General features: G+C 37.6%; 3 protein-coding genes across 4 annotated transcripts in view; all 3 read right to left on the reverse strand.

The window, feature by feature from the left end:
- stai (stathmin) overlaps nucleotides 1-11,176 on the reverse strand; it is a 56,596-nt gene extending 45,420 nt beyond the window's left edge. Inside the window, exon 1 of the mRNA XM_034969893.2 lies at nucleotides 10,874-11,176. Within this exon, the coding sequence (XP_034825784.1) occupies nucleotides 10,874-10,892 (19 nt within the window). The 5' untranslated portion in view covers nucleotides 10,893-11,176. The remainder of the gene's footprint in view (nucleotides 1-10,873) is intronic.
- The window catches only part of Zir (dedicator of cytokinesis), a 375,809-nt gene that overhangs the window by 127,332 nt on the left and 232,874 nt on the right, over nucleotides 1-15,603 (reverse strand). The gene's annotated exons all lie outside the window — the stretch shown is intronic.
- On the reverse strand, nucleotides 11,837-15,490 carry Ocrl (Oculocerebrorenal syndrome of Lowe). Its single transcript, XM_034969194.2, has one exon. The coding sequence runs from the start codon at nucleotides 15,376-15,378 to the stop codon at nucleotides 12,814-12,816; it is 2,565 nt and encodes an 854-aa protein (XP_034825085.1). The 5' UTR covers nucleotides 15,379-15,490; the 3' UTR covers nucleotides 11,837-12,813.

The raw sequence follows: 15,603 nt of genomic DNA on the forward strand, positions 1-15,603 counted from the left end.
ACACTTACAGGATAATAGCAACATCAAAGCAACAACTTTCGAAATTCAGTACTCAGGAATTACAGATACTTTCACTGTCACTACCCACATTATAAATACAGAAGTGTGTTTGTTTGTTGGTTTATTGGTTTGTACTTCCATCACGTCGCAACGCGGCAAGGGATCGACGTAATCTTTGCATAGTTAATAGTTATAGTAGAAGACCTGGAGAGTGACATAGTATACTTTCATCCTAATCTAATCAAAAAACTATGACGATCACTATAATTATGCACATGGTCCTTTGCATCATTTTTGTTGCCTGGAAGAGATCGCGATTCATTTATTCATCCATACTAAGTAATATTATAAATGAGAAAGTGTATCTGTCTGTCTGCTAGCTTTTCACGGCCCATCCGTTCAACCGACTTTAATAAAATTAGGTACAGAGATAGCTTGCATCCCGAGGAAGGACATAGGCTACTTTTTATGCCAGAAAATCAAAGAGTTCCCACGGGATTTTTAAAAACCTAAATCCACGCTGGCGAAGTCGCGGACATCATCTAATACTAAATCCACGTGAACGAAGTCGCGAGCACAAGCTAGTGTTCAATAAGTATGAAGTACGAACGTTTGTTTTTCTCGCCGTTTTATCTCTCGAGGAGCGAGGATTTATGTGGCGAAATGAAGGATGGCTCTTTGAACGTGACTATAATGAGGGGGGCGGACAATCATTGTCTAAAAACCTAGGCAGAGCCAGACGAACCCTTTGTTCGCGGCCGAGTACCTATATCCCTTCATTGTTTTTTTTATCGCGGAAATGTAGTGTTTGCGGATGTACTAAAGGTTGATCGAACTAAAAGGTATAAGTCCCGCAAATTGCTATTGCGCTGGAACCATGCCTTAATGAGATCTGGTTCCAGCATTGAAATGACGTCATTTTGACGTCAGCCGAAATAAAAATATACCATCAGCTCGAAACTTCAGTGTTGACGTCACTAAAATGGCAGCCACGCACATTAGCAATTTGCGGGACTTATACTCGGAATGACAACCACAAGTCTTGGCAAATAATAATTATTTAAAAGCCTCAACTTAAAAAAAAATACTTTCGATTCGACGCGACAAGGGTTGCGATGTTTTGTGACGGTGAGCTGATCTGCATTGTAAAATAGAATTTTTTTTCTTATACACCTAATAACACCACCTCGAATATGTAGACCACTTAGCTTGTGTTGGGACGTCGAACCCCTCTGAGGCACCCAGGCGCCCTAACGCTGATTTTCATTGGCCATCTAGTTTTTGCGTGCAATATGAATTCATAATGCCTCCAAATCCATTTGCCTGTATAGGTAAACAGCTGGATATAATTATTTCAAGAGCGCGCTACGCTCTTAGAAAAGCCAAAATATGTAGATTATAAAAATTAAAAATACGCATAAAATGAATTCATTCATGCTCATAAGTCTGTCTTGACGCTTTGGTGCGCTACCGTTAAAGTAACATATCGTTAACAGCAGCAATAAAAAAGATAGTCCACAGAACAATAAACGTTTAATATTGTTCTGTGTAGATAACCTTTGACTGACGAATCAACTCCTCCAACCCCAATCTTCTTAACGGTAATCATGTTGGTCCCTCCATTCTGGATAAGTAATAATTATGTACCATGTAAAGTGTGTCTCAACAACAGTGCACTGTTAAAGTTTTGTGTCAATTTTTTTTTCTGTGCAACTGGTAACTCTGAAACATGAGAGCTGGCACCTATAATTGTTGCGACGGCGATTATTATAAATGGAGCGTTACGCGAAAGAAGAACGCGTTATCATTGTGAAAACCCAGTATAAAATTTGGGAAAGTTACGTTGAGACCGCTCGCAAACTTTTCGGTCAAGAGTGGTCAAAAAATTTGATGAAATGGGTCGAGTACGGACAGGAATCGACCCTTTTTTTTGTCTGGTGGGAGGCTTCGGCCGTGATTGGTTAATAGTTATCATCCTACCTTTGGAGTAAGGAACGTGTAGTCCCGTTGTTCCCGTAAATTGAATTCGGAAACTCTCGAATGAATTCGGCTTGAGTTTGGACTCTGGAATCATAGCTAGGTATGTTTTAAAATCGTCGACAGAACAATCTACATTTGGTAGTTCTCTGTAACCATGCCATGAGTCGCAAACTCTCGACCCTTAACTTGTAATTTCGCCCACAAATTGGATATACAACGCTAATAATCATCCGGGGAGGAAACTTTGGTCGGTGTACGTCCCCTCTAGTTCGCTCGTAATTTGATTACGGGTTACGTTGTATGAGACAGAGTTAATAAAATAGCACTGAGTGATTGTTGTATATATATATATATATATATATATATATATATATATAAAAAAAAAACCAGAAAAAAAGAAGTATATAAGGAAAAAAAAAAAGATGTTTATTAAAAAAACATATATATATATATTAAAGAAAAACAAAAAAATTTAGAGGTAGGCTTATAAAAAAAAAAAAAAAAAAGAGTGATTGTTGTATGATGAGATTAGATACAAACATAATATGACTTAATCACTACCCATATTATAAAGCGAAAGTGTGTTTGTTCTTCAATCACGTCGCAACGGAACAACGGATCGATGTGATTAGGTATTACATGGGTATAGTTTAAGACCTCATAGACTACTTTTATCCCGGAAAATCAGAGTTCCCACGGGATTTTTAAAAACCTAAATCCACGCGGACGAAATCTCGGGCATCAGCTAGTATGAGAATAAATAGGATATGGGATGGGTCACTTGGTTTTGGCCATAGTCTACCACGCTGGCCATGTGCATTGATAGACTTCACACACCTTCGAGAACATGATGGCGAACTCTCAGGCAGGTTTCCTCACGATGTTTTCCTTCACCGTTAAAGCAAGTGATATATTTGATTAATTAAAACGCACATAACTCTGAAAAGGCGAAATTAGAAGGCGGATGTCCTAACCACTAGGCTATCACAGCTTTTTTTATCTCATTATTCTTCTTCCTTACCTTATCCCACGATATTCATTAAATGCCAGAGAATCGAAATGTTATGGAGTACGCGTAAGGATCCGGGAATCCCCAGCGCATTAACAAAACTTCTACCTATAGAAGAACTATATAAGGATACGTACGAAGCGATTTGCCTCCACATTTCTGATTCGAGCCGCTAAAATTTGGAACACCCTTCCAGTATCAGTTTTCCCCTCCAATTATAATATGGGTTCAAGTCAAGAGTGAATAGGCATCTTCTAGGCAAGCGCGCTCCATCTTAGGCTGCATCATCATTTGCCACCAGGTCTGATTGCAGCCAAGCGCTAGTCTATAAATAAAAAAAAAACCTCTATGTGAAGGTGTCACGATCCTCAGAAATGAGGAGTACGACGCAGAATGAGAGTTGTCTTTTCCAAAGCAAGATCCCGACTATCCGAATAATGATATCCGAGTTATTAGGTAATCCGTCGATCGATCCCGGCCGAGCGCGAAATCTGCTGCTTTAGGTCATCGAACCTTCTGCGCTCAACGGTTCGCGAGATGCGGTTAAATTGAACATGTTAACTATAATTGCAACACGGCCGATGGCCTTGCTTAGCGATCCTTAAACCGTCTACAGATGTGCGAACTGCGTAGGTGCTTGTCGAAACCGACACATTCCATCCAATAACGATAGGATGTGCGAAATACCTATTGAATGCCACGTTTTAAATCAGGAAATAAAAGAAGGATGATCCAGGCCCAACCGCATCCGTGAGATGTTCATTAATTACTTTTTAGGATTCCGTCTAACTTCATTGTCTGCTTAGCTTCACTTACACACACACACCCACAGACACATACACACACACTCACGCACGCACGCACGTGCCTGCTTCTGGAAAAACTAGACTAAGATTTAAATAATAATTATGTATCTAAGTACTTTCAAATATAAACAAAAATAAAAATAAAAAATAAAATTACAAAAAAAATAAAAACCGACTTCGATACACAAACACTAAAAATTGAAAAATAATTTAATTTATTACCGAATATATTATGTATACAAGAGTTAATATAGTTCCATAATAATACTTTTTGGTGCCGGTGCCAATTAGCTTTAGCTGCGCGAATCGTCTAGACTTCATATTTTTATGAGACTCCACAATGGCACCTCATTGGCACCGACCCCAAAAAATATTATTATGGAACTTTCAAAATCGGTCCAGGCGTCTTCGAGTAATCGGGGAACATACATAAAAAATAAAAATAAAAAAAGATTCCAACGAATTGAGAACCTCCTTTTTTTGAAGTCGGTTAATAAGTTATTGCTGCTCACTAAAATATAAACAAAACAAAAGAAAGACACGCGCAATGCAAGTCAAAACATGTCCTGCCACTCAAAGCGTCAAGTGGCGTCAACTATCGTTTCAAGGACACCGATTGAGTAAGAAAGGTAAGATCCGTGTCCGTATCCGCGTATCTTGATGCCAATGATCCGTATCCGTATCCGTGGATCTACATCACTACTTTCTACATTATTTATTAGAAACTAGCTGCCCTGGCAAACTTCGTTCCGCCTAACAGTCGATTCAAATTTTTAAAATTTTTCTCTCCGTAAGAACCATCCTCGTACTTCAAGGAATATTATAAAAAAAGAATTAGCAACACATTTAGTGATTCATTTTTATATTATAGAGAAGATTGGACTTGAAGTTACAAGTTGGCGTGTATGTAGTTGCTCTTACAGTATTACCTTACTTATTTGTGTATGTAGAGCTGACTCATCGTATAAGTATAAAGTACTTCCTTTGTCTAATAAGTAATAACTTAAGGCCACTTATACTTGATAAGGTAGTTTAAATAGACTACTGTTTACGTGCACATTTTAACTACAATATTATATACGTTTTAGGAAATGTTTTGCATGAGGAAACGAATTAGAAGACTAGCTTAGGTTAGGATAGATATACCTTATCTGCATCTAAATATATAAAAGGGAAAGGTGACTGACAGACTGACTGATTTATCAACGCACAGCTCGAACTACTGGACGGATCAGGCTGAAAATTAGCATGCAGATATATCTAGCTATCTGCTATTATGACGTGGACCTCCGCTAAGAAAGGGATTTTTTAGATCGATTGATAGCGTTGATAGATCAGTAGGTATCTATTGTTGACAGTAATCTTATGATGAAAGTAGTAGGTAGGTAGGTACCAAATTCTGTTGGCTGTAAACACATAACTTTTAAACTTCTCGATCTTTTTTAACTTTGTAAATATTTGGCGGTATCTATCTAAAATTGAATCTTTGTCCTGTGTCGTATCGCGAAAAAGCTTCTAATAAATCTAGAATATTGGTAGGTAGGTAACCCCGTCGTTTGTTTGGCTCGTCTTGGCGTGGGCGCTACCTTGGTCCCTGATTTATAATGAGAATGAATTCCAAATTACAGCTTCTGATTGGACACTTTTTTGCGCGCACTGGATAATAGATATCCCTACCACCAGCGTGAGAAATCAAGGTTGGTTCGTACCATCAAATATCCAGCTTGATAAAAGGGCCACTACCAGGTTCACAGGCAGACCTCTTTGTATTTGACGGCATACCTAAATGTACCTACTATCCATACAAATATATTATTATAAATGCGAAAGTGTGTCTGCTAGCTTTTCACGGCCCATCCGTTCAACCGATTTTGACGAAATTTGTTACAGAGATAGCTCGCAGCCTGGGGAACAACATACATAGGCTACTTTTTATCCCGGAAATTCAGGGATTTTTAACAATCTAAATGCACGCGGACGAAGTCGCGGTCATCATTTAGTCTCAATATATAAAAAGGTTAAGCTGACTGACTGACTGACTGATCTATCAACGCACAGCTCAAACCACTGGACGAATTGGTGTGAAAGTTATACAGATAGCTATTACGGCATACGCAATACGCATCCGCAAAGAAAGTATTTTTGAAAATTCCACCCCTAAGGGGGTAAAATAGGGGTTTGAAATTGGTATAGTCTACGCGGACGATGTCGCGGGTCTAAGCTAGTCTAAATTCATAAAAGGAAAAGATGACTGACTCCGACTGACTGACTGTCTGGCTGATCTATCAATCAGCGCACAGCTGAAACTACTGGACAGATCGTGCTGAAATTTGGCATGCAGATAGCTATTACGACGTAGACGTCCGCGTCCACAAAGAGAAAGGATTTATGAAACTATACATATCTGTGGCCCTACCGCGGTTGTTTGATCTAACTTCCTGCAAAATTTCATGATTCTAGGTCAACGGGAAGTACCCTGTAGGTTTCTTGACAGACACGATATATAGACAGACAACCAAGTGAACCTATAAGGGTTCCTTTATTCCTTTTGAGGTACGGAACCCTAAAAAAGATACAGTTGACACGTCACCTGGTTTCCTTAGCAAAGTCTTGTAACTACCGTTTTAACAGGTTAACTTCTGCTGTCTGACTCGCTCTTGGCCGGTTTTTTATAAGGGATCATCCTGAAGACATATTCTTATCAAATAAAAAAATCATTCAATTTGATTAGCCCAGTAAAAAACTTCATTGACATCGACGCAACATACTTACAGTACGCGACCGAAAGTAATGTACATCGGTCTATAGAATGACATTTCGGCTTTGTAGAGCGTTGTCTATGTCACTCATACCTATATGACGTTTTGTCGGTCTCAACGACAGAGACGCTGCTCTACAAATCTGCTATCTCCTTCTAAAGGTCGATGTACATTACTTTCGGCCGCGTACTGTACGTACAACTACCAACCTACACGTCTAAGTTATTAGTTACCTATACGAGAAGAACTGAAAAACTAATCCCTTTAAAAAAAATTAAAAATTTAACTTTACTGCTAGCAATCAAATGAGGGTAGAAAGAGAAAAAAGAAATGCTATTAATTAAAGGTAAAACAATTTTCGCCGCTTTGAATTCAATGATTTCGCAAGCGAACGAAGTTACGCCGCGAACGGCGCCATTAAACGGCGGGGAAATTGCTCGGCCTGCTTTGATTGTATCTCAATTATTTCAACTTGAGGGTACTCTTGAAAAGGATAAATATTAAGCGCCCACCTCCCGCAGAAAAATTGAGCTTTAATTTTAATTAACGACTGTCGCCGCGCCGTCAAGATGGGTCAACTTAATTTGGTGTGGTTTTATTTTACTATCGTATTGTATTGTATAGCAAGATGTATTGGCGTCATTGACTTATATATTACTTCGTATGGACAGGGCTATTGAACAAACAAAATGGCACCGACTCAGTGGCGCTTTAGCACCAATGCAACCTCAGTGACGTCTGGATTTCAAACGGGTCGTTCATTAGTATCTAAGAGGTGGCCCTGATTTATTTGGTTCCAAAACCGTGAAAAATTTTGTTCGCTTGACCATATCGATGATTGGCGTCGATTCTAATGTTTATCTTCATAACCTGATGATGATTTTAAACACCTAATAAATTGAATCATGCTTCAAAAACTTCGTTAATGAAAACGGTCGCACCATTTCAAGATCGGAACAAAAATAACAACGTAACAAAAATCCATACTAATATTATAAATGCGAAAGTGTGTCTGTCTATCTGTCTGTCTGTCTGTCTGGTAGCTTTTCACGGCCCAACCATTCAACCGATTTTGATGAAATTTGGTACAGAGTTAGCCTGTATCCCGGGGAAGGACATAGGCTACTTTTTATCCCGGAAAATTAATAAATTCCCACGGGATTTTTAAAACCTACATCCACGCGGACGAAGTCGCGGGCATCATCTAGTAGTCTATAAATTATTTAAAAAATAAACGTTAAGTAAGCGTGGGCTCAAACTGCAGAGATGAGTCAAGATGTGACGACCTCCCTGGCGCAGTGGTGAGCGCTGTGGTCTTAATAGTGAAAGGTCGGGGGTACGATTCCTGGCAGGGGTTTGGAATTTTATAATTTCCAAATTTCTGGTCTGGTCTGGTGGGAGGCTTCGGCCGTGGCTAGTTACCACCCTACCGGCAAAGCCGTGTCGCCAAGCGATTTAGCGTTCCGGTACGATGCCGTGTAGAAACCAAAGGGGTATGGGTTTAATAAAAACTGCCATACCCCTTCCAGGTTAGCCCGCTATCATCTTAGACTGCATCATCACTTACCACCAGGTGAGATTGCAGTCAAGGGCTAACTTGTATCTAAATAAAATAAAATAAAAGTAAGTAAACTGTGATCCACTTATGCTGTGTTCGTTTATTATTATCGTACTGGTTCTCGGTAGGTACGGTACTTATACTTTACTGTAATACTTATTTCTTGATTGATATAAAATCAGAGCATTTCCTATTGATATAGATTGGTGAGCGTGGGCAAACAGCTGATAAAATGTCAATAATAACTAATTAGCTGTCCATATGTAAGCTTTGTTCAGATTAAACGAGATTAAACGTAGGTGTATACCGTTAATCGGCACACTTATTAATAACTACATGATGCCCGCGTGGATTTAACTTAACGTTAAACTTTAACCGTCAAAAGGAAAATGGGATGTGTAAATCAGGGTTTGTTAACTTTGGACAAACACTTTACCTATATTCTTAACCTTGGAGTCTGAGCAACTCACTTTGCTTTTTATTGTTGGTCAAAGTTTAACGGTAACCATAACGTGACTTTAAACATCTGTCATGCAAGTCGGCCTAAAATAAATAGAAAAAGACTTAGGTCTAAAATAAATAGAAAAAAGGTCTAAAGGATGACACACGTAGCAAAAATAAACGACTTATTTTACGAACTGATAAATTGTAACCAGTTTCATTTAACGGTCGTTGAGGTGACGAATACTTTAACGAATCTTTGTTTCAAATTAAAAGTGTTCGCATATCACGCCACGATTCGCAAGAGTCGCACAATGCGGAAGAACCACCACGCATGCAACGAAACCAGCCGCATCGTGCGTGTCAAAGAAATGACGGTAACGAAGGTCTTGTCCAGCTCACTTAATAGTGAGGGATCTTTCAATGTTGCGATTTCCGGTGTGGGCCTGTGGGGTCACTTTGGAGGCCCAAAACTTATCGGTTTTTCATGCTAAATCAGTTAAAAGTTTTAAGGCAGGCCTCATGCTGCCGAAACCCTCTAATCAGTAGTGAACTGTAAACAGTTCACTACTGCCTCCCGCGCCTCTTGCGGGTCATGCGGTAATGTCACCTTAAGCTGAATGTTGATTAGTCACTGATTCTTTGACCTTTCAAGAAGTTTCTTATCCAGGTGCGATTCCCGGTGTTCCCAGTTGTCTTTTGTAAAAAACGTCATTTTTAAATAATAGGTATCTAATGCCGCAAAAATAATATGCCGCACTATGAACTGATAAATTATGGAACCAGTTTTATTTAACGGCTGCTGAGGCGATGAGGTGACTAAAATTTAACGAATCTTTATTTATAAAAACTTTTTGACCTTCGAGTGGATCTAGTGTCTATTCCTGGTTATGTACAACCTAAGTTACCTGGTTATGTACAACCTAAGTTCCCTGGTTACGTACAACCTAAGTTCCCTGGTTATGTACAACCTAAGTTACCTGGTTATGTACAACCTAAGTTACCTGGTTATGTAGTCTAAGTAAGTACCTACTTACCTTAATGTGACTGAGCACAAGAAGTTTGTCTGGTTCGATTTCCAGGTGAAACAGTTTTCGGTGCCATTTTACCTTTATTTCTTTTCACCTACCCTGATTTTCGAGGTACCTAGTTACCTACCATGGTACTAATTGTACAGAAGTTAGATAAATACCTTTACTCACTTTACAAGTACCTCCCTAGTACAACCTTATCAAAAACTAGCGACTTCGTTCGCGTGGACTACATAAATATCAGACCCCTATTTCACCCCCTTAGCAAGGGTTGAATTTTCAAAAATCCTTTCTTAGCGGATGCCTACGTCATAATAGCTATCTTGTATCTTTTATAAATTTCAGCCCGATCCGTCCAGTAGTTTGAGCTGTGCGTTGATAGATCAGTCAGTCAGTCAGTCAATCCTTTTAAAATGTATTATTTAGATAACAGAAAGGACGAATAAGCACCCAGCTATTTCAATGAAAACAAAATTTTATAACAGTTAGATAGATAGGTATCTAGGTACTAGGTAGGTACCTGCATTAGGGTTTGGTTTTTTTAGGGTTCCATACCTCAAAAGGAAAAACGAAACCCTTATCTTTGGTGTCTGTCTGTCTGTCATGAAACCTAGAGAGTACCTACTTCCCGTTGACCTAGAATCATGAAATTTGGCGGGTAGGGGCTTTACCTGTACATTCTAAAACAGATTTTTATTTATTTTTATGTAGGTATAATAGTTTTTGATTTCTCATGCAAAATGTCGAAAAAATCGGTAATCGGAATAACAGAAGGAGGAAGGAGTAAGTACTTATTTTGATGTAAATCAAAATTATAAAAAGCAAGTACCTAAGTTTGTAAAAAACGATCTTATCAGGTAGGTACAAACTTTTTACCGACTTACCTAGGTAGTAGGTAGGTATCTGTTTTACGAACATTTTTGATCGTGAATTTTCTCTAGAGCGTAAAACTTGCGGTATAAAAAAGTATTGATGTTAAAAAACGATTTTTTGGCGTTCCTGCAATACACTCAGCAGTTAGCTATAAAATTACAATAGGTCACGCCGTAATGCCCACAGGCCACAATCCACATCAAAACATAAGTAATCAAAACTATAAAAAGTAAGGGGTGCGCGGGCGCATTTAATTGGGCCAATAAAATTTTCATTTTGTTTCATTTTTTAACCAGCTGTTTTTCGAAAAAACAATCACAAATTTTTTACTGAACCGCAAACGAGAAAGATCAAAATTATTGTCAGCAATAATCTCTTAAAATATTAGGTATGCAATGAATATAAAAACAACTTACATATGTTTTCAACTTCCATTGTGATGAAAAGTTTGTTTTGTTGATCGTCACGGGGTGCTCCAACGAACAAAGAGATTTTGAAATCAAGAAGCGATGTGCACTCGCGAGTCACGTTTACCGTCCGTTTAGCACAAATGGCAGAAGGATTGTAAAGTGTTTTTGGCTCGCACCTTCTATTTAAATCTAGTTTCACCGTTAAAACAGTTACAAGTTTAATTTGAACTGAAGAAACGCAAGTTATGAAGCACGGAACTGCATAGATCTTCGAAAACAACGATTGACAACAAAAGAAGTCACTGTTTTTTTTTGGTTTTTTAAACGTTGAACTTTCGATGACACCGATTGACATAACGGACAAAAACCTATATTGCTATTGGCTTAAATTGAAATTGCCGCTCTTTTCATCCAATGATATCGACCTCTATTGACCAAAGATTTAGCAGCTGCGTTCAAAACAAAATGTATTGCTTATTTTTTTTTTATGTGCATGTTCTTTTAAATTTAATTTTTAGTGTTTTTAGCAAAGTTATTTTCTGAATTTAAATAGAAACCATTCCTATTAAATAGGTACTTTTTCGTCGTAGCAGACAATTATATAGCGACATCTGTGATCTGTAGGGCTAATGAACTTTCACTCCATACTACGTCTACGACTCCATGGCTGTTAGTGTTTCGAGACAAAATGTTGCATAATTTTTTATTTTAAATAAAATTATTTCCTTTTAATGTTTAAACATAACTTAACTTTTGATCAATGTGTATTGTATTCTCAATTTTCATTTCTGCCGTAAGTAAACAAACAAGTAGCGCCATCTACAGGGCTCGTGATAAAACTAAGATTTTCACATTTCCACTGTATTACTTTAGGAGTTTTCCACTGTGAACAACTCTTATCTACCCACCTATAATAGTGTTTTTGATTCTGGATTCAAGGATTTAAAATAAAACTGAAACTTATTTTAAGGGTTTTCATTGTTTAATAAATAGTTATTATCAATATCAATGCATTGTAAAACTTTGTAATGTTAACAATTAATGTGTGTTGAACATTTATTTGGTAAATGGGCGTAGTATAAAATCACTACAGATCTAAGAAAAATTATACAGAAGAGAAATAACTGTTAGTTAATTCCCCCAAATAAAATAGAAGACAAAATCATACCAGTCATATACATTCATGTATTCCATTACTTTACATTACTAATTATCTTGAATGCATTTAATGCATGTAGTTTATAGTGGAATGCTTCATTGTGATTTACAATGTTCAATTTCATAAAAACTGGTAAAATTCATTCACTTAACAGTTTTTGATAAATATATTAGGTTTAATATACATCCTATAAAGGGGTATATTCATTATTATTAGTCTTATCAGGGAATTTTCTAAAGCATGTCACAAAATACAGTCAGAAACATAATATATTACAATAGAATAAAATTATACATACTAAATCCAAATGTAATACTAAAATCTAGTAAGTATACTTTTATAAAAATACAACAAAAATACTAATGTTACAACTATAGTTTCTTGGCCGCTTGATTTATTATTCGTTGATTTATTCATTGAACATAATATTAATAAATAATGATAAGTATTGGTAATTTATAACTAAGGTGATGTGTGTAACTAAAATCTAAAGAAAATAGTAAATACTAATATAATTACAACATTGTGTTTTTCTAAGTTGGCTAGGGTCCAGCATATAATATACATGTAGCAAGTAAGCTATAGAGCATAACAATGCTGGATGTTGCGTAAAACATTAAGCTTGTTCTACTCTTAGAAACCTAGCAGTCTTAAACAAATACAAGATTAGCTATATAATTTGTAAACATCTAAGAATTTAAATAATTTTAATAAATAGGCCTAAAATTAATTATGGAGAATGTGTTGAGTATTTCAATAACTTAAAAAGACAATAACTTTTGAATGACTATTTTGCAAATATCAAGTCGCTATCATCATTTATGAGGAAATGATACACAAACTGGGCTTTCTTTTTGTCAATAACTTGCTTGTTTATTCTAGACTGGGGCTCTTGCATTAGGTTGGGATTATCTCTTAAAAATATTGCACCAAATAGTGTCGATAATGTTTTTGCATCCAAGCCATTCTCTGCACTGTGCTGTAAAGCTTCTTGTAAAAACTCACACAAATAGAGGAAAACATTCTTTCTATATTGTGGCAGTTCCATAACTATCTGTTTGCATTGTAAATAATTAACCGATGCTCTGAGACATACGGATTGTAGATTGTAAGGAATGATAGGATCAGCTGTGCTCTCCAATAAGAGGAGCAAGGCTTCAGCTACTGAATGTATGCTCCCAGGAACAGGGTCAAGAGACCCACTGTCCAACCAATCCCTAATTTGCAATACCTCCGAATGTAAACCCGGCTGCTCAAATAAATTCGGTTCTTTAAGGCCATGGAGGTAAATGTGGTCGACCAAAAACCATATCTCCTTTGGTATGGAATAAATCAATTGATTAGAAACACACTGGTCTCTCTTACTCTCTAACTCTATTAGTTTCCCAACGGGCACTTCTCTTATCGGCATATTTAAATGAACTAGAACCTCAATGGAGCATCCAAAACAGCTTCTTTGGTATGTCCCGTTCACTGTGATGAAAATGTCTTTGCCACCATATAGGTGTAGCACTAAAATGTCATATAACTTGTCAGTTCCAGCATTCATCTTACAGGCAGAAGTCTTATTGATGAGTACTTTGAGTTGAATTTCACACGACTCATCAGCACATATACATTTCTTGTACGGTTCCACAATGAGCCACTCTTTGCAGAAGTTAGATTCATCTAGTTTCTTTATAAATTCAAATTCCACTGGTAACTTGCCAGTGTTTTTTATCGTTATCGTTCTTACTTGTAACTCTAAATATCTAACGGTTCCAAAATCTATTTCTGTAACATCAACCTTGACTTGTGGTATGAGTTCGTTTTCAAGTTTGTCCAATTGTTTTATGACTTCCTCGTATACTTTCCTGTATTTTTCCTCATCAATTATTTTGATTTCTGAAATGAACGTCGCAGATACAGGTTTGTGGTCGCTTATGTTTAGCGTTGGATGACTTCTGTATGAGAGTTGCATGATGTGGTTGCCTTTCCAAAATATCCTATCACACCATGCGGGCGCACGGTTTTTCTCACTGGAATCCCAATTGTCTGTGCCCGGATCATATTTATAGGTTGGTTTGAAATTGATTTCCCCTTCAGTGTACCCAGCGAACACGTTGTTGCATTTATGCTGCTGTTTCAACTGATCCCACTCCAGTACAGGTGCAAAGTTATTTTCGCTGACCATGTTTTTAACACCCTGAGGGTCCAGTTCTGTGATGCGGTAGTTGAGATCGCCAATCCAATAAACGTGATCATGGTCTTTAATAGCTTTGGGTGGTTGGTTGGGTTGTATGAATCTTGTCCTATTGCAAATATCTCTGAAATCTTGGTTTCGCCTCTCGTACTCTTCTACGTGTGCAGCCAAGTGAGAGTTTACGAAGCAAATGGAAGTGTTGTGCAAGTCGAACCTTATTGCTACTCCACCCTTATTGCCCATTTTGCCCATTATTCCAGTACCAACAGTATCACAGATAACATTCCTTACATGAGAGTAGTGTTTTTCCTTGATCAGCACAATCAGCATCATGCCAACCAACCTCACTCTCTCTATTTTAACATACTTGGCCCTTTTATCCACATAGTGTACGACAGCATTGTACCACTCTTCTTCTCTAAAAGTCTGATCAAACAGAAACGTTTCCTTAGATAAGTCCAGCTCCTGGAAACCTACTGCGTATATATCAGGAGGTTCTTTGTCCACACACAACCAATCCTTGAGAGGTATCATAGGTGATTTGTCATTCACATTCCACGTCCCACAGAATACGGTAAACTTCTTAGTAAATGTGTAGTCATATTCCTTGTCACACATCTTATGCTTTATTAGACTCTCTCTGATGGCCACCGGTGGTGAGTTTTGGTTGAGAGTCACCCCACTTCTGGAAACAGCCATGCTTTGGGCTATAATATCATTTTCACTCTTCCCATTGTACTTCTTGAGCCAGAGGAATTCTGGCTGTGTTTGTAATTTGTTAACAGCTTCTATGCCTCTGAACAGATCGTCAACGAAATTGTCTACTCGAGGAGTCATTTGAATTTCGAACTTAAACTTATTATTACGGGACTGTAAATTCAGGTACAAAATTGCTTCGGGATCGGATGGCTTGTTGTCGATTTCGCATTTAAAACTATCGTCGATTGGCAGTACTATTTCTACGGATAAGTCGGTGAAGGACTTCGGTGGGTAACACGACGTAAATAAACAAAAAACAGCTTTCTCATCTCCATATTCAACGATCGCTAGGAGCCTGTCCTTTTTGACCCACTCTGGGTGGAGCACTTTGGCGTCGCACAGAAAAGCCGTAACTCTCTCACTCGACAGAAACTTTTCTTGTACCACTAGTTTTATCTCTTCGTGATTCATTTTGTCTAAAATTATTTAATTTATGTAGATATTCGTTTTAATTTTAAATACAATAGCTCTGACTTAACTCCATCGCAAATTCGTAATTTTTTTGACATTTAATTTTGACATGATTTGATATGACAGTTGACACGACTTGATACTGTAGGGCGATTGTCTAAAACCTGCATCAATCATTATTACAATCTCAATTGTTCTGATTGGCTGAATTTGTGCGATTCTTGT

The sequence above is a fragment of the Maniola hyperantus genome, chromosome 1 (assembly GCF_902806685.2).
Source record: "Maniola hyperantus chromosome 1, iAphHyp1.2, whole genome shotgun sequence".
Lineage (NCBI taxonomy): Eukaryota > Metazoa > Arthropoda > Insecta > Lepidoptera > Nymphalidae > Maniola > Maniola hyperantus.